The sequence below is a fragment of the Genypterus blacodes genome, unplaced genomic scaffold (assembly GCF_046128005.1).
Source record: "Genypterus blacodes isolate CSIRO-AG114 ecotype Tasmania unplaced genomic scaffold, CSIRO-AGI_Gbla_v1 ptg000073l_1, whole genome shotgun sequence".
NCBI lineage: Eukaryota > Metazoa > Chordata > Actinopteri > Ophidiiformes > Ophidiidae > Genypterus > Genypterus blacodes.
Genome location: NW_027466883.1, coordinates 841,003 through 859,386, shown reverse-complemented (window position 1 = coordinate 859,386; position 18,384 = coordinate 841,003). Strand labels below are relative to the sequence as shown.

Genomic DNA, 18,384 nt, shown 5'->3' with positions numbered 1-18,384 from the left:
ACCGGCTGTCCGGTGTTACTGAAGGGCCTCATATCTCTGAAATGCTCTGCGTCTGTCCGGTCGTTTGCTCTTGGATTCATGGGTATTTGCTCCTTTGCCATCTTGTTTTACCTCCATTTCTGTATCCAGGGTAGGCTGATGTGAGCACACTGGCTCTTTCTCATCTCTGTCGTCCCTCCGTACCTGATACACACATTCACTCGCACATGGGAGTAACAGTCTTGCGCTGTCTACGATGAAATTGTTGGAAATCACTAAGTTGCTAATAGAATGGGAATGTCAGAGAATTTAACGGATTCATGTTGGGTCTAGTTGCTCTTTCTTTTTTAGTAGAGAGGTGAAGATACAGATTGAGCCAACAAACCTCAGCAATTTTGTGTAAAATATGTAAATTTCATGGTCTTTTGTTACTAATCAGCCATTGAAATGTCCTTTTTTGACCCGACATTTCTACATTTAGAGTAGATTTAGGTTAACTAATGACTTAATCATTCCTATCCTCAGGTTGCAAGGCGCCGTGGGGCTCTCAGCCTTTAAATTCTGGATGCTACATCTATTTCTGCCTCATTGCAGTTTCTGCTCATTCACTCCAGCTTGCCACCGCGCAATAAAACAGACAGGGAGAAGCGAGCGGGTCAGCAGTGCCGCTCTGATTCTAAAACAGGAAGATGCACACTCCTCTAACTTATTAATCCTACAGAGAGATTTTATCATCTCAATCAATTTTGCAGTTTTTGTGCTGTTTAATTGAAAATCAAGGCTTGTGACTCTTAAACCCCTGTGTGATTTAAGGCAAGGCACAGTTTTAAATTAGAAACATTTTATTAATTACTAATGAGCTTATCCTCTGCAGGTTCCTACGCTGCATTAAACTCTCACACGAAGACAAAAGTCCCGACACATTTTGCATTCAGATTCATTAAGTTGCAACTTTGTCACCTAATTATTTCCTGGTTGTTTTTGTTTGCGCTCAGTGTTATCTGTCCTCACAGGGAGTGTGTATCTGGCTCCTGTCCATCATGCATTTCCCTGCTGATCTGATCACTGTTTAAGTTTACTCTCTCCCACTTTCAATCCCTCATGTTATCAGGTACTTTTCTATGCTCACAATCAGTTTTATTATACGTTATATTTCATATTCAAGTTGGAACCTCATTGCATCCTCCATTTCAAACATTATTGCATTTCTGCCGATGCAAATCTCTGGATGTTCCTCAGGCTACGAGCTCTCACAAGACAACATGGTAATGACACTGGCAATAATTTGTACCCCAGTCAATAAATGAAAAATGTTATGCTTATGTTTTATGCCAGCTGATTTATTACATCACCTGAGATGTCTACACACCAGATCTTGACATCTTTGCCAGTTTTCTGCAGGTCTATGTTGATGTTGCTCAAGTTCTGGAGATCATATTTGGCTTTTAAAATGATGCGAGTGCTTCAAATATGCCAGCTTCTGTTGGACTCGCACAGGCACGCTCATTGAAAAGTTTGCCAGTGATCTAAACTGACATATCTAACAAATCGCCCAGGAAACTAGTTTACATTATTCCTCAGATCCAAAGAACTGCAGTGGAGTTAATCCCGATAAGAATTCTGCTGCGCACAGGTTAACACATGCCATTTAATGGATGCTTTTATTTAAAATGCCTCAGAGCACAATGAGTACATACGCTACACGCTCAGTAAGAGCGGCCCCAGAGGTAATCAACCATCGTACGAGGAATCAGAGCACAAGACTGCACTTTAAGGTGGACAATCTGGAAAGACTTGCACTAAAATTAGCTCAACATAGACAAACGTAGCAAGTTTGGCTGTAATAAACCGCTAATCCTCCTGTGGATTGAAGAGTGATTAACTGCCAGGTCAAATGCCTGGATCTTTCTGAAAAATGATGAATTCAGGTTGCCTGCATGTCAGAGGCTTCACCAAACATCTCCGCTCGCTAAGTGATCACAGAAGAACAAGGGAGGAGAACAAACGGCGCCTGTAGGCTCCCATGAGGGTTTGCGTCTTGATTATGGGGTGATAGGATCCGCTGATAGAGGAGTGGAAGAAGGTGCATACCATACTTAACCTAAACATCTTTATGGAAGTGGTAAGTTTGCATGTAGACCTCAGTATGTAGAAGTTGGGGGGATGCATCTGAACCCTGTCTTTGATTTTGACTCCATGGTCTCTGTCTGTCCTCCAGAGTGAGACGTTTGAAGCATTACTTGCACACGGTGCACGCCTGCTGAGCGAGTGGTTTGGCTCAGAACTGTGTATTCTTAATGAGGTTTCAGACAATCACACTGCAGTTTCAAATCCATATTATTGGGTCCAAACTGAAAATGAACTTAATGTTTGAAAATGATTTTTATTTTTGACATTGTCTCACGTAGAGGTTCACAGACTGGAAAAATCTCATGCATTTCTGAGCATGGGAAATATTTTTCATCCCGCCGCTCATGGATAACATAAAGGACTCAGGATTATGCTGTTTGTAAAGTAGGCGGCACAAACTCATTGACATTTCTTATAATAGAAGGGTAATTTGAATACTTATACGTTCATATAAATTCAAACCATTTCTTTCCTGCTTCATAGTCTGTGTTTCTCCCTAGGAAATGTCCTGTTTGCACAGTCTGACATCCTCCTCTTATAAAGCAGCAACACCTTTAAATAAGCACCGTGACAGCTTTAGCTTGGATATCTGATTTCCTGTGATTAAAAAGAATGCATAATATTGATTTTTATAGCAAATGAAGAGAAGAAATTGAACTTTGTTATTTTTTGTCTGTTGTGTTTAGGTGGTTGGTGGAGCTAAAGCACAGCCCAGTGCTGGATCCCAGAGGGACGGTCAGTGCGGTAAGGACCCTTGAGAAGAAGAAGGGTGCATGGAGGGTTCAAGGCCGGTAAAGCCAGGGTCGTCCGCCTGCCTCTGGTTGGGGCTGGTCTCTGTGGCTGTAACCTTCCTCTGTGCAGAGGCCCGGACCACTCCGAGTCCTTCGCTGAGCCCCAGCAATGGGACCTGCAGGGGCAACTCCAAGTGTGAGCCAGGGATCTTCCTGCCCATCTGGTATCCCGAGGATCCTTCTATGGGAGACAAGATCGCACGGGTCATTGTGTATTTCGTGGCCATGATCTATATGTTCCTTGGAGTGTCCATCATTGCTGACCGCTTCATGGCTGCCATTGAGGTCATAACCTCCCAGGAGAGGGAAATTATCATCAAGAGACCCAATGGGGAGACGACCACCACCACAATCCGGGTGTGGAATGAAACAGTCTCCAATCTCACCCTGATGGCCTTGGGCTCGTCTGCCCCTGAGATCCTGCTCTCTGTCATTGAGGTTTGTGGACATAACTTTGAAGCCGGAGAGCTCGGGCCCGCCACAATTGTTGGCAGCGCGGCCTTCAACATGTTCGTCATCATCGGCATCTGTGTGTCTGTCATTCCTCAAGGAGAGGTACGCAAGGTCAAACATCTCAGAGTGTTCTTCGTCACTGCAGGCTGGAGCATTTTTGCGTACATCTGGCTCTACATGATCCTGGCTGTGTTTTCTCCTAACGTGGTCCAGGTCTGGGAGGGTCTACTCACACTGGCCTTCTTCCCTATATGCGTAATCCTCGCCTGGGTGGCAGACAGACGGCTGCTCTTCTACAAGTTCATGCACAAGAAGTATCGCACCGACAAACACAGAGGCGTCATCATCGAGGCGGCGACAGAGCGCGGCAAAGGGATTGAGATGGACGGAAAGATGGTCAACTCACACTTCATGGATGGAAGTGCAGCCAGCAATCTTATTGGTTTGATCGAAGGCAAGGAGGTAGATGAATCTCGACGTGACATGATCCGGATCTTGAAGGACCTGAAGCAGAAGTACCCTGAGAAAGAGCTTGATCAGCTGGTGGAGATGGCCAACTACTACGCTCTGTCCCACCAGCAAAAGAGCCGTGCCTTCTATCGTATCCAAGCAACCCGTATGATGACAGGCGCTGGAAACATCCTGAAGAAACATGTGGTAGAGCAGGCCAAGAAGAGCGCCAGCGTCCAGGAGGTGCGCGTGGAGGAGCCGGAAGAGTACGTGTCTCGGATCGCCTTTGACCCTGCCGTCTATCAATGCCTCGAGAATTGCGGTGCCGCCATTCTGACCGTCACCAGAAAGGGCGGGGACATCAACAAGACTATATACGTGGATTACAAGACAGAGGACGGCTCGGCCAATGCCGGGGCCGACTACGAGTTCTCCGAGGGCACTGTGGTGTTCAAACCGGGAGAGATGTTCAAAGAAATCAGCATCGGCATCATCGACGACGACATCTTTGAAGAGGACGAGCACTTTTTCGTCCGCCTCGGCAACCTGCGCGTCCTGGAGACCGAGGACGAGTTTCTGTCCCCCAACAGTCTCCCGTACCCACAAGCCATGCTCGGCTTCCCCACCGTGGCCACCGTCACAATCCTGGATGACGATCACTCGGGCATCTTCACGTTCGAGAGCGGCGCGGCACACATCAGCGAGAGCATCGGGGTCATGGAGGTGAAAGTGCTCAGGACTTCCGGAGCGAGAGGGACGGTTATTGTGCCTTATCGCACCTTGGAGGGACTCGCCAAAGGGGGAGGGGAAGACTTTGAAGACACCTACGGAGAGCTGGAGTTCAAAAACGACGAGACGTGGTAAGAGAGAACTTTAATTTTCCTCTGATTGCTGAAACAGAGTTGCTCTTTACTGTAAGTCTGGATTAATGTTACTGGCAATTAACTTCAGTTATTAATATTCGCATGATTTATCAGTCCCACATACTTAAAATTCTGTCTATTTTCTGGGGCCAATTTTTGTTTTTCGCTACGCAATTTGGCCGAGCTTAACCTTCACCACGGAAATGATAACGATATGAGATGACAGCTCGTGTCAAAGCTTAAGAAATATTACTTTAACATATCCGTGGGCTATTTTCGTGCATTTTCTTTACGCGGTTCCACAGTTACACATTCTTATATCCCTTTGATTGTCCATCAAGGAGATTTTTGCTCTTTTTCGACCGCACGTTGGATTCGTCACACAATCGTGCAAACAGGAAGTCAAACCCCCCCCCGCTTCTTTAATCCCTACTGCTCTTGTTTTTCTTCCCCTTTTCTAAAGATTGCTTTTGTGTCATTTCTGCTTTATCTGATGTGAGCCTGTAGGGAAGCAGAGGATGAAATCAGAGAGAGAGAGAGAGCGAGAGAGAGAAACTAAAGTATGAGAAGAGAAAAAAAAAGGTCAGCGCGGCTCTGCTTGGTTTATTGCACGGTAGGCAGACAAGGCCGGACGTTCGATGCTGAAACGCTCGCACATAAGGTCGAGCTTGTGTGAACCGCAAAGGCGACTTATGTAAATCGCATATGTGCTGTGATATCTGCTGAGCCATCTGTGTACCATACTACTGCAGAAACACCAAAAAGAGGATTTGGCAGTGTTGGGATAAGTATCATAGAATAGAGCAGCACACTCATGTATTGTGTGTTACTACAGCGGTTTGTGTAACGCATGTAAACCAGAACTTTGGAGAGCTGTTCTGTGGAGAGTATTGCGCCACTTGAGAGGTATTGATTTGTTTATTTCACAGCGTCCATCCGCTTGCATCTCACACATTGGTCCGTAGGTGCTGAATCAAAGTGACATGCGCCTGTGACACCCCACCTCCCGTTCCATCCCTCTCCTCCCGCACGTGTACCCCCGCCATCGCCATCACGACGACCAATCAGGGCTCTGTCAGTGTGCTTTGGCTGACAGGCAGGGTCTGAGCTCCAGGTTGCCGAGTTCCCGAGCAGCGAGGCGGCTCAGGGGAGCGGAGTGGGTGAACGACTGTCGGGCGTGATCAGCATGCTCCTGGGCCCCTCCACAGCTCCTGGGAGTGAGAGGGGGGCGGGGGAGGGGGGGGGGGGGGTTGCTTGATTTATGTGAGAGATGCATTTGGGAGCAGGTCTGAAGGCTGCCGGGGGTTGTGTGGAGAGAAACACGGTTATTATGAGACTGCTGCGATGTTGTCGGCATTGTTGAGGGAATGCTGGTCTATCGATCTGCTCATTGTGTTCCACATTGTGCTGTGGGTTAGCTCTCAGAGTGCGGCGCGCTCGGTGCGAGGGCACACAATCTGACGCGCCACGAATTGATAAGTACGAGCGATCTGGGAGAAGATTCAGACTGTATGGTCAAATATTTATCACTTTCATTTTGCATAGCACAAGCCTGTGTTAAATGATTTTTGTCGCCCGTCTCGTTCAGTGTTGCCCATTTCTGAATGCGATTGTGCAGAAAGCACCAGCCTGCATGCTCATGGATTTCCAGGAAGTAGCCATGCTCAGAGAGATTTAGACTGGCTCACATCCAGCCGCACTGTACATTTATTTACATACATTTTAGGAGCAAACCTATGATTTATTGTAAATACAGAGTCCACAAACATCTCAGCAAGTACGTTTTCGGCATTATTGAGTCATAAAAGTTCAATCTCATTAAACAAGTGAACGCTTTTGTCAATTGTTGTTTGGGATTGCGTGGGTTTATTGACCTGGCTTAAGAAATTACAACATGGACTCAACAGGCAGAATGACCAGTTAATTGCTATTTTGAGTGACTGGAGTTAATGGAAGGGTCAAAGGTCAACGCTTCTGAACTTAATCCCTTCAGCAGAAACTAAGGTCAGATTGTTGCTGTTGTTGTCAGCAGCTGACAGTTAAAATACCGTAAATATGTCAACACGTGCCGCAAAGAGAAGGTAGTGCGACATAGTGTGAATATTATACTAAAGTTATTAGTCTGCATATATGCAGTCAGTAATGCTAAATGTACTCTGTGTAGAGCCGTGATAAATGGTATATAGTTGATTACACAGAACATTTGGGCCATTCTTCAGTTAACCAGTTAAACAAGGAAAATTGTTCATATGCACGAACAGGCTCAAGTATTAATGTGAAAATCTCCCCATCCGACTTTAGAGGCTTCTAGAATTTCCAACAAATCTCCAGAAATTTCCATAATTACAGTCGGGTAGTGAGGAATTACATTCCATGTGCATCCATAAAGAAGACAAAGAGGAGCAGTGGAAGTGACAGCTTCATCCAGGAGCATACTAGAAGATTCATGAGAACATTTCCATACACAAAACAAAGGGGATGAATGTGTAGAAAATGCACTAAAGGCATCATTACACTGATGTGTGTAGCACAGCCTTGACAGCTCTCCTCAGGGTCGCTCTCATGCTCACAACTTCAAAAAATGCTGAATTTATTTGCCTCCATTACCTTCACATTTATTTCCTACAACGAGTGTGTATGGAAACGGACACCAGGAAGTGTTGTACTTATTTCGTTTTTTCCTGTTTGCTACAAGAATATTATAGTTTTACTTGTTTTCTCTGATCCTTATTACGTAATACTACAGGAGTGTGTGTTCAACTTTGTCACTGTTGCAGAACTTGAGGTTGACATCTGCAGAAATGCACCCATAAGACAGAATCGTAAGTCCTGAACTACTTTATCAGGACGTGCTGCAGCGAAGGAGAGTAGAAGTTTTTGCACATTAAAGCACTGAGTGAATGATGACAGACGTCTGCATGCTACTCTGATGTCTCCTTGATTTCTCTGTTAATTACTAAGACTAAACAGAGTTCACTCGCTGTCAATTAGATCAACTCAAAGCTTCAGCTCTCGGAGCAGAGCAGAAATTTATTACAGTCCTAATCTGGATTGCTCCAATTCAACAGAAGTTCTCAGCACGAAGGAAGAGATTTGAGTAATTTTTGGTGACAGAGCTGCCACTCTGAGCTAATATATAAACCTCATCTAGGCACCGCAGGTTTTTTAAAAGTGCCTCTCATGGCCATCAAAGCCCGAAAGTGACTTACGGTAATGAGCGCCTCCCAATACGTTAGACTAACAGGCGCAGTTTGGGAGATATATTAGTTTTGTTAGTCGACTGCCAAGAATATTCAGGACTAATATCCCTGGGAAAGTAGCAGTAGCAAAATACTATAGTAGAGGTAAACAAGGAATAGAATATACTTAACTACCAAGTACTCATAGTGAAGAAAATAATCATTCATTCTCAGTTGAGTTGATTAGTAACTAATTGTCAATTGTCTTTTAACTTTCATCTGTGTAATCTAGTAAAAAGTGCATTTCCCCCAGAAATAAAGTGGAGACATTGTAGAAAATAATCCAAAATGCAAATATTCAATGCCTCAGAATTGTGTTTTATTACAGCACTTGGCTACTTTTCACCTCACTGCCTTATAAACAAGAAATGGCTGAAGGCTTCCGGTTCATGACCCTGTTAAGATAAACGCAGCATTTAGGTGAAGATACAGGATAAACCAACAGGAATTATCACGGTCACCCATCCGGGCACCGTGACTGACAGAACACATGTCCGCTCTGATCCTCATCCTGCTGACCGCTCAGCTTTTACCCCTGCCAGCACTTTTGCAGACATCCTGGAATAGACCCCTGTGGTTTACCTTACCGCTGCGGTTCACATGCCAGCACAAACCGGCACGACCACAAGACTATCTGATCGTAAAAAAAAACAGCATTCTGTAATCTTGTGAAATTTTCAAACATAAAATCAAAATAATCTTGAGTCAAGTGTTTTTTTGATTTGATTTCACTGATCTGCCGTCTTCCTCCGTCACTCATTTCCAGAAACAAACTGATTTGTATTGTAAACAGGGTGAAATACTCTCACTTGTTTAAAGCAAATTTGACTTTCAAGAGTCAATAATAAAAGAAACTGACTTGTTATATATTCTCCAAATTTGTCTCCAAATATGTAATTTACTGCTTATTTCCGGTCTTTGGAGAACCAGTAATCTTCAAATACATTTAATAATCTTGTGCGTGTTGTGCTTAATGATACTAGATAAGAAAAAAATCTGCTTTAATGTTTAAAAGAAGATCTTGAGCTGTGTTGGATTCCTCTTTATGCACTGTGTTGTTGTTTTATTCACACTAGCCTTTCGGTGCTCTCAATAATTGGACCGTGTCTTTGTCTTTTATGGCACCTTGGGGTGCAGTCACACTTTGTTTTCTTTGGTAATGTGGCAATGTTTTCTTTGAAATACTGTTCCGCTACCGGGTTCATTAAATTTCACATCGCCCAGTTAAAAGTGAACTAGTGCTTGTCAACAGAAGTCACGTTCGCTAGCAGGTGGCTCATTTTTTGGATGTAGTTTTTGTTTTGATTTTGGCAGGAATGATATCATGTCATTACTTTGCTCCAGTTTTCACAGCAAGTATAAACACGAGCAGGGAGTCCAGACAGTGTAGCTACGGGCTGCTCAGTATCTGCCTCAGTCTACCCACACACCTTTGTGTTTAGGGGTCATTGTTGTGTCAGATTACAATGTTTCTCTGAGTCCTTCATGATGTGTTGCAGATTCGTTCTTTGCATTGGGTCACAATGCACAGATTCACCTGTGTAGTCACGTGTTGTTATTGTGGGCAAAATGTCAGGTGTGTGTATTGACATCTGTGCTGGTGCAGATAATTTGTGTCAGATGTTGTTCTCACCTGATTTTACAAAGTGGCTAAGAGAGAAAAACTCCACAGTTTGAATAAACAACGTCTATTATTATTCTATTATTCTATCATTGGCCATTAGGTGACTTTAAATTGTTCTTTGATGTCACAGTGGGTTTTTGAACAAAGTGGGTTTCTGTACCAATGATCCCGTAATAGACACTGTTGGAACAAATACAGAAAAACACACACACACACACACACACACACAAAGAACACATACTCACACAGCGTCTAACCCATCTGGAGCAAAACTGGAAGATTCATGGGAACATTCCTTATCTTACCTAACTTATTGTTGCTTTTGCACTTCAGCTTCTGCTTGCAAATACTGTACACACACAAAAACACACACATACACACAAACGCTCAGGCACGCACATACACACGCACAGACTCGCGCGCAGGTTGAGAGGCAATAAATATGCTGGCCCTGCGTTTGTTCCTCCCTGTTGGGGGAACGCAATTAAGTTAAAGCTTATTTATAACGCAATTCAGTACAGGGCGTGTCGTGTGTGTGTGTTTGTGTATACATCTGACGGGGGGATCATATATTCTTGCTCGCCAAACTTTTGACACTCTCTCCTGCCTAATAGAGTCCAGGTGAGTGCATCATTTTGGCCCACTGGACTGTCAAAGTGTTTAGTTAGTTAGTTATAAAGTGTAAATTTGATCAAGATACAATGCTACCTGCTCCAATAAATTAGTGATTCTTAATCGCTTAGTTGACAAAATGGTAATGCTTTCACAGTCTGAATCTATACATTTTAGAGTTATTGAATAATGTATTTAGGCATATTTCCCCAACAAATAAATAGAAAGTAATTCTTTTTATGGGCCACCACCATTTGTCTTTTCCAGTATTTATCATTTTTGTGGAATACAGGACTGGATGTTGGTTTCAAAACTTTCATAAAAATAAATGAGTAACTTTTCTAAAAAGTTCAAATAAGGAAGCATCCCACATTTGTTCTGCCTTGTCTTGTTTATGTCGCTGGATTTGGAGCGATGAAAGGTGCAACATGTGCTGCTTCAAGGATATAATGGGCCTCATTTTCTTATATTTTTCCATCATACTGATTAATCAAGAGCCAGATCTTGTGTAAAGTAGTTTGCTTGAAAGCCGTATAAGTCTCCGATTGTGTGGATCGCCCGTAAAAAGGTTTCAAAGACATCCTCAATATTTGCAATGAAATATATCACATGTGATATCTGAGCATATTGCCGTATTTGAGCCGTTACTTTAATTAGTGTGAGCTAGTTGGAGAGAAGACGGTGGAAGCGCTCTGATGCTGCCTTCAGTCATATCAGGTGTGCTGTAAATAGGAACTGCCTGCTGGGGGAATGTTTTCACGTCGGCCTCAAAGGACTCACACGTTAGGATATGCAGGGAGAGATCACTGGCCCTGATATCGCCTGCTTGGCTGCGCAGATTGCGGAATTGTGTCAACACAAATGGAAACATGGAATAACAGGGAATCAAATCATGTTCACTGTCCAAAGTCACAATCAAATGATCTCATAATTTACTCAGCGCACAATACAATGAATCCTACACATGAAAGTGAGCAGCTGCAGTCTGAATGATATTTGGTCTATAAAGACGTAACTGCTGTGTTTGTGCTGAGAGGAGGTATTTTAATTACATTTTGGGTTTGCCTTGGTTTTGTTTGGCTTATTTGAATTGTGTGACAGCTGGGACTGAACTTTTCTTTTGAAATTCTACTTAATTACAAGGGTTGATTGATAAGTTATGAGCCAGGCACTTTTGGAGAGAGCCCCAGCTGCAGTGGGACCCAAAGCTGTACACATCGACAGTGTTCATCCACGCACATCAGTTGTCAGCATGACTGCTAGTCACGATTGGGGTTTTGAGCTATTTCAGCAGCCACTCTACTCACCTGATTGGGCCTCCTCAGACTTAGCCTTCCTCCCAGAGATGTAAAATGCTTTAGCTGGAACCTGTTTGGCCTCAGATTATGACATGGAATCAGCTTTGGAGGAGGATTTTTGGACATCAAAGTGATGTGGGGCAAAATTCCTCCTGCAATGTTGGCAGAAATGAGTTGGAGGGAGATTATTCTGAAAAACACCTCAGCGCTTGAGGCTTCTATGCTGGGCTCAGAAGTTGTCAATCAACCATTTTATCAAAGTAAACAAATATTAAGACTTACATCCACTCTTTTTTGAAAAGTATTGAAAATACCACTAGATTTGTTCAATTATGAAAACACAACACAACCAATACAAAACCTGCCTCCGGTTTTAGAGATTTGGGAGGTGGAATAATTAAAAGATTTGAATTAAGCAATAAAAATAGACAAAATTGGTCATCTGTGTGGCTTCATGCCTTCAGAATAGGTTAAACATTACAGTTCTGAGTTGCAATGTGACATAATATACCTGAAAATATACTTAACTGCAGTACTTTTTGCACCTACAATCAATCAATACACTGTCAAAAATGAGGAATACCATTTTTGACCAATCAATCCTGTATAAACATTCTACATTTCCTTACACAGCTGCTCCACACAGCTTAGTTTGGATGCTGCCGGGGGGGTTTAGGACAGGTCGCCGCTCTCATTTTGTTCCCGTCGTGCCCGGGTGACAGTCTGGGGTGCCGGTGGAGGTGCTCTTCCTGCCCCTGCATCCACATCCAGCATCTGCATACTTTGATAAAGGTCAGCGCTGCTCCACAGCACCTTCCTCCGTGCACAGCGCAGCAGCATTAAGACGAGAAATCAATAAAGCTCACAGAGAGAGGAGCTAAGGTTGCACCCCGTGTAGCGAGGGGGTTTGCAAGGGCTGCAGGAGATGAGAGGAGCTGTCGGCTTTTCAGGTTTTTTTTTTTTGTTTTGCTGTTGTCTGACTTTTTATCCCTGGAACAATAGCATTTGAGAGTGTGGTGTGTTTGCATTTCTTCTGCGAAATGATGATTTGGATGTGTAAATTCTGCTTACAGCCCTCGATGTCTGACCACTGAGCATCCCAAAAGGCATACGGGCGTCAGTAAGGGTGAATGTATGAATAAACATAAAGTGGGGCGACTCCCTGAAGGCCGCTGCCTCAAAATGATCATCTGTGACACCAACGTATGGCCAATCTTCGTCACATTGTTGTTCTTAGTCTCCGAGGAGTGTATTTCTCTTGCTGTGTACATTACTTGGACCTTTAGACATGCTGTTCTGGCCCTCGTGGGACCGTGTTTGTGCTTTTGTGGTATCTAATGGTTCTTTTTAAGGTAGAAATTTGCAGTAAAGGGCACAGTGTAGCACCTGGATCTGTGCCTAAATGCTACAGCCCCAGAGACAAGCATTGTACTCCAAAAGTCACACGTCTTTCTTCCTCTCTTTTTTTACTGACTATTCGTCCTTGGGTTTCCTCTTATTTAATGATTTTGACAGGCTTTACTCACTATTCAAGTGAAGAACAATGAAACTTGTCCTCTCTTGTGTCTCTGACAGCACAGGGGGCGTCACATGGGAGGTACATCATCAAATACTAAACTCAAAAAACAAAACAGAACTATGGAACAACGCTGAAAACGCAATAAATAAGTAATATAAAAGCAAATTAAAGTACGATCAACTTAAATGAATGCGCAGTTCCTTGAGCTAAGGCACAATACTGCAGCATCAAAGTAAATGATGTTGAAGTGGGAGGAACGTTTGGTTGCTTCCCCTCCCCCCGGTGTAATCTGTCACTGTTCTCATCTGGTCCAGTCAGTCAGTCAGTCAGTCAGTAAGTCAGCTGCAGCCTCAGCTGATACTCGCCTCTATTTGCCCTTTGACCCCAGTCCTGTCTCGTTAATGAGAGTCGGGGTAGGCGACATTTTAGGAGGCTCCTTTCAACACTGGACAGTAGAGCAGGGTGTTTAAACTCCAAACCAAATGAAATTCTGCCTGGGTACAATTTGATAATGTGATGTTATGACTTTTTGCGTAAGTTAAGGCTTTATGTTAGCTTGACTATTAGTGTGATCTGGCTGTGTGAGTTGCACACAAGCCTGGTCTGAAGTCTGAAAACAGGAGTAAGCCCACATGCGGTCCAGACGTAAATCAACAGCGAGGCGTTTAAAGTCCCAGGCTTTGATTAGGAGTCTTTTTTGCAGCCTTGTATCAGTGTTCCTCAGCCATCTCTCCCTACTGTGAAGGGGCTCTTCCTCTTTCTTCTAGCTTAGAAACACACTGCACTGATCCTCACTGTGATCTCTCTTCAGTTTTCACTCTGTGCTCACTCCATGGTGGGTCCTCCTCCTCCTCCTCCTCCTCCTCCTCCTCCAACAGGGAACCTTGCGTTATTCCCAACAGAAAGATGAGCCCCAATTCACCCGGTCCTTCCTCCATGCATTTAACCCCTTCCTGTATGTAAAAAGTGCAGAGTTTCCTCTCATGTGAAGGAGACATCCTGTAATCAGTGATGGGACATCTTTGTTTTGTATCCCATCCCCAACCTTGATATCTTTGTTGTCTGTCATCTCAACATCGCCTCCCACAGTCCTCACGGTCTTGCCACAGACAAAGCTGAAAACAGGCTGCGTCCTCATTAATATCAGATATCTTTGTGTGTGTGTGTGTGTGTGTGTGTGTGTGTGTGTGTGTGTGTGTGGGCGGGAGGGGGGGGGTCTGCTGTTTTGCTTCTACTACTACTACTAGTCCACAATGTTATAGTGAGAAATGTCTTTCCTTACTCCCTTCCTTCCTTCCTTTCCTTCCTTAACCTCCTTGCCGTGTCAGGTTTCCACCCTCTATGTCTCTGTACTTTTACTTTTGATACTTATTACATCATTATCTAAACAAACATTTGGAGTATTTTCCCATTTGTACATTCATGCGTTGTAATTCCATAAAAAAGATTTGAGGACTTCATCCCACACTGGTGCATGTGTAGATATGTGTGTGTGTGTGTGTGTGTGTGTGTGTGTGTGTGTGTGTGTGTGTGTGTGTGTGTGTGTGTGTGTGTGTGTGTGTGTGTGTGTGTGTGTGTGTGTGTGTGTGTGTGTGTGTGTGTGTGTTATTCCGGCCTAATGGGAGAGAGGAGTTCACTTAGCTGAGGAAATGGATCTTTTGTTTTGCTCCTAATCGTCCCTGCTGACACTCGAGTGGCAGACTTATTAGCTCTGCAGCAGGGGAAGGGTTCCTCTCGCTGCTTTCTTACGCTCTCCCGGTTGATGATATTTACATGCAGCTCAAAACGCCGGATGGAGAGGAGGGGGGCCTTTATGCCGCGTGCACCGTCTCCCCTTAAGAGGCTGAAAAATGAAGGTGGTAATAGAGCAGCAAAGCCTCCCGCTTACGCTCGCAGGAGGAAGACGGTTTCAAGCTGCAAAACGTGGAGGATCACGTCTTGGCGTTGGCGGCGTCCCAACGGGAAGCCAGAATGCAGACGTAGCAGGGAAGCCTAAGCCAGCTGAGGTCAAAGGTCACGTTCAAGTTCAACGTTGAAACTGCTCTTGTGTTTTGATTCCTGTGTCTTAGAGTTTGTATTTATAGTATTTTCTACCTTTTTTAAAAAATATATAGTTGTCCTTGACAACGTGTATTAAGTAATAGATTTGGTGTAAACACTTTTGTTGTGCTCTGATGCAAGACCATCACATCCGCAGCACAGTCCTGGATTCCTCCTCCAGAGAGTCGTTTTCGATGCTCTTTGTGTTAATTGGATGTCATGGTGATTTCTGCTGTGTGTTGAGTAATAAACAACAACCTTTAGTCACATGGTGCCTTCCAATCAGTGTGTTCAATGGAAGCGGCCTGTTTTTACGACTTCACACACATGCACCATAGAAGGGCGAAGGTCTCAGCTCCTATGGGGTTCATATTTTCAGCATTCTTCATATTGAGAACCATGCCAGCATAAAGTTTCCAAACAATATTAGACTCCCGAGAAAACACATAGTGTGTGTCCGTCTCCCATAATAAGTAGCAGTGGCACGTCGTGGGAGCTGACCAGAGATGAAGAGGATTCCCTGGTAGGATCACAGCTCCGTCGAGGCCTGTGGGACCTCTTCCTCTTCCTCTCCTCTCGCAGCTCCTCTTCTCTTCCACCGCTCCTCCCCCCCTTTCGTTCCCTCCTCTCCTTTTTATGTCCCTCTGCCTCCTGCGGAGTTGCAGGCTCACGTTCCTGCTCACTTGTGCTTCTTCTCCGGGTTCTACCTCCCTCTCCTCCCTTGGCTTCAACCGTATTTTCTATCGTCTCTTTCATCTCAGTCGTAATTTCTTTTAATTTGAATCGTTCTACTTCCATTCCCCCCCCCCCCCCCCCTCCCATTCATATTCATTATTTAGCCCCAGAGCAGAGCCTCCGTATGCGACTTCCCCTCTTTATAGATGTTGGCCTACTTCTGTCTCAACCTGTAATTGTACTTGAGATTGAGAGCTGTTCAGATCTTTAGCCTGACATCAGCGCGTCACAGCAGCGGGGAAACGTATTTACTGCTGTCATTACGGCAAAAGCTCAGTACTGTTTGTGAAGTACTGCTACTGCACTGAAGTAGAATCATTTTGGTGGATTTGGTGTGTAGGCTTTGGTTGGAAGTGGTGTTTTGAACATCATTGGTGTCTTTTACACAGATTGTCATGGTCTTGATGAATCTGCTGACATAGAGGCAGGTTTAGTAGAGGCACAACTTTGTCCCCAGCTATGTATGTCCAGGTTATTTTTGAAAGCTGATATTTATAGGGAATGAAGCCTTTATAACCTCCCAGTCCAGTGTCAGAGGAAATGAGAGGATGTCACTTCTGGATGTAAACTCCAAAAACTACATTTGCCTTCCCGCCACAGTCATGGCACCTGTCATGTCAGATTCCATCCGAGCCGGGTGTAGCGGCACCCTTCAACATGCCACCAACTGAGGCGGCAGCAGGACAGAGGGGAGGAGGCGCTGGAACGAAGCACGCGGGAGGCGAGAGGAGATGGAGACGAATGAGGAGGGAGACAGATGGAGAGGTGGAGATGACTTAGAGGTGTGTGTGTGTGTGTGTGTGTGTGTGTGTGTGTGTGTGTGTGTGTGTGTGTGTGTGTGTGTGTGTGTGTGTGTGTGTGTGTGTGTGTGTGTGTGTGTAGCTATAAATCTGTTTTATTCCTGGTAGTAATTTTTAAAACGTCTTATCTGTATTTGCATTATAACATAGTGGCAGTCCTGGCGATTAGCTGATTGTGACCTATTGATTTAAATTTGTGCTTTATATCTATAAGTTCAAGGAATTTCTAGAATGTTAAGTGCCACATTGGGCGACATCCACAGCAGAAACGAATCATCTTGAGCTTGATTCATGACCAAACACTGAACAAATTTCAAGGATGAAATTGCTAAGTAAGACACAACGGGGAAGAAAGAATCGCACAATAAATGAACTACAGGATACAAATAAAGGTGGAATGGGGATGAGAGAGAGAAAGATGGCATCAGAGATGGGCAGGTAGAAAAGAGCAGATAGAGAAAATGAGAGGAAAAGATAGAAAGAGAGAGAGAGAGAGAGATGGTAAGGATTGCAGAGGGAATAAGGACTGAGAGGGAAAATGAGAGTCGAGCCCTCCAGATTCCTGTGCAGCGAGATGGCAGATTTGATGAATCTTGACCAGGTGTGGAGAAGAGGAGGAAGGGGAGGGAGAGGAGGAAGGGGAGGCCTGCTTACTATAGATTGGATTGAATTTCCTCACGACAAGCATTGATTATAGCGGCCCAACGGCGTGAAAATCTCAGAGCCGGCGGAGATAAAAGGAGCAAGTCAGGCCAAATCTGTAAGTGAGATGGTGAGATAATGTGAAGTGTGTGTGATTGTGTGTTTGCTGGATTGGAGGATCACACACTGCAAACTGCAAACCTGCACGCTGGATTGATGCTTGGGCTCTTATTCACTCGGCGACATTTCAGCCTCCACCGGCCTTTGTCAGGCTGTCAGACAGAAAGCAGAGTGAGGCTCTAAAATGACACATCCATCAGTTTTGCAAAAAAAGATGACGACAACGCTAAAAAAATGATTGACAGCACGACATTAAACTATTTCTGCCGTTTTGTGAAAAGTAATATTTCAATTAAACGTTTAGTTGACACATTATTCATGCAAAAGCAAAGGGAAATCTTGATGGTCAAGCTGTTAGAATGACAAAAGGACATTGTCTCATGTTGGGGTGGGGGGGTCAAGGATACACCTCCTGCACACTGGGTGACAACAGAGAACTTAAACTTATGGTACGTCAAACTGCAAAATGGGGACAATAAAATTTGAGCTGTTATCTGTGTTGGACAGAGATCAAGTTTAACAGATGTCAGATCGTGGAACGTCCCGGTAAGTCATGGCTCTGAGACGGGCGGGACAACACCACGCAGCCAGAGGGGCGTCCATCACCTTACAGTATCTCTAACCGCAGGTCCAACGGGGGGACTTTCGTCTTAAATTACAGACTGAATTCTTTGTGGTCACAATTTCTCATCTATGACCACCAATTTGGACGTGACAAGCCAAGATTTCCTCGCCATTTGTCTCTGTTTGGTCTGTAAAGCCCACAACAACAAACAAAGTTACAATATTCTAGAGCAATTTGGCAGAAATGTGTTCCGATTTCTTCATAAGAGACAAGATGGAAGTTATTTACAGCACCATAAATCTAAACACGTGGTGTGAATTTCCAAATAGCTATAATGACAGTAACACCTTATAAAATCTATTTTATCTACTTTATAAGGGCGACGTCTCACAAGCTGAAGACTGATGTGACAAAGCACCCGGAAGTTACTTTAGGATTGCAATCAATGAATGAAAACCATACTGTACATTTCAGGGCCAAAGGTCAGAGAGGTCAGAGTTGGATCCATTCTACACATAAATATC

At 44.2% G+C, this 18,384-nt stretch overlaps 1 protein-coding gene across 11 annotated transcripts in view; it reads left to right on the top strand.

The window, feature by feature from the left end:
- The first annotated feature begins 2,918 nt into the window (after window positions 1-2,918).
- slc8a3 (solute carrier family 8 member 3) overlaps window positions 2,919-18,384 on the top strand; it is a 69,482-nt gene continuing 54,016 nt past the window's right edge. For 4 of the 11 annotated variants that reach the window (XM_076157540.1, XM_076157539.1, XM_076157534.1 and 1 more), the window contains exon 1: window positions 3,021-4,663. In XM_076157540.1, coding sequence (XP_076013655.1) covers window positions 3,084-4,663 — 1,580 coding nt within the window. In that variant the 5' untranslated portion in view covers window positions 3,021-3,083. Of the gene's footprint in view, window positions 4,664-18,384 lie in introns of all 11 variants that reach the window. The other 7 variants (XM_076157533.1, XM_076157532.1, XM_076157537.1 and 4 more) reach the window with 4 other exon arrangements.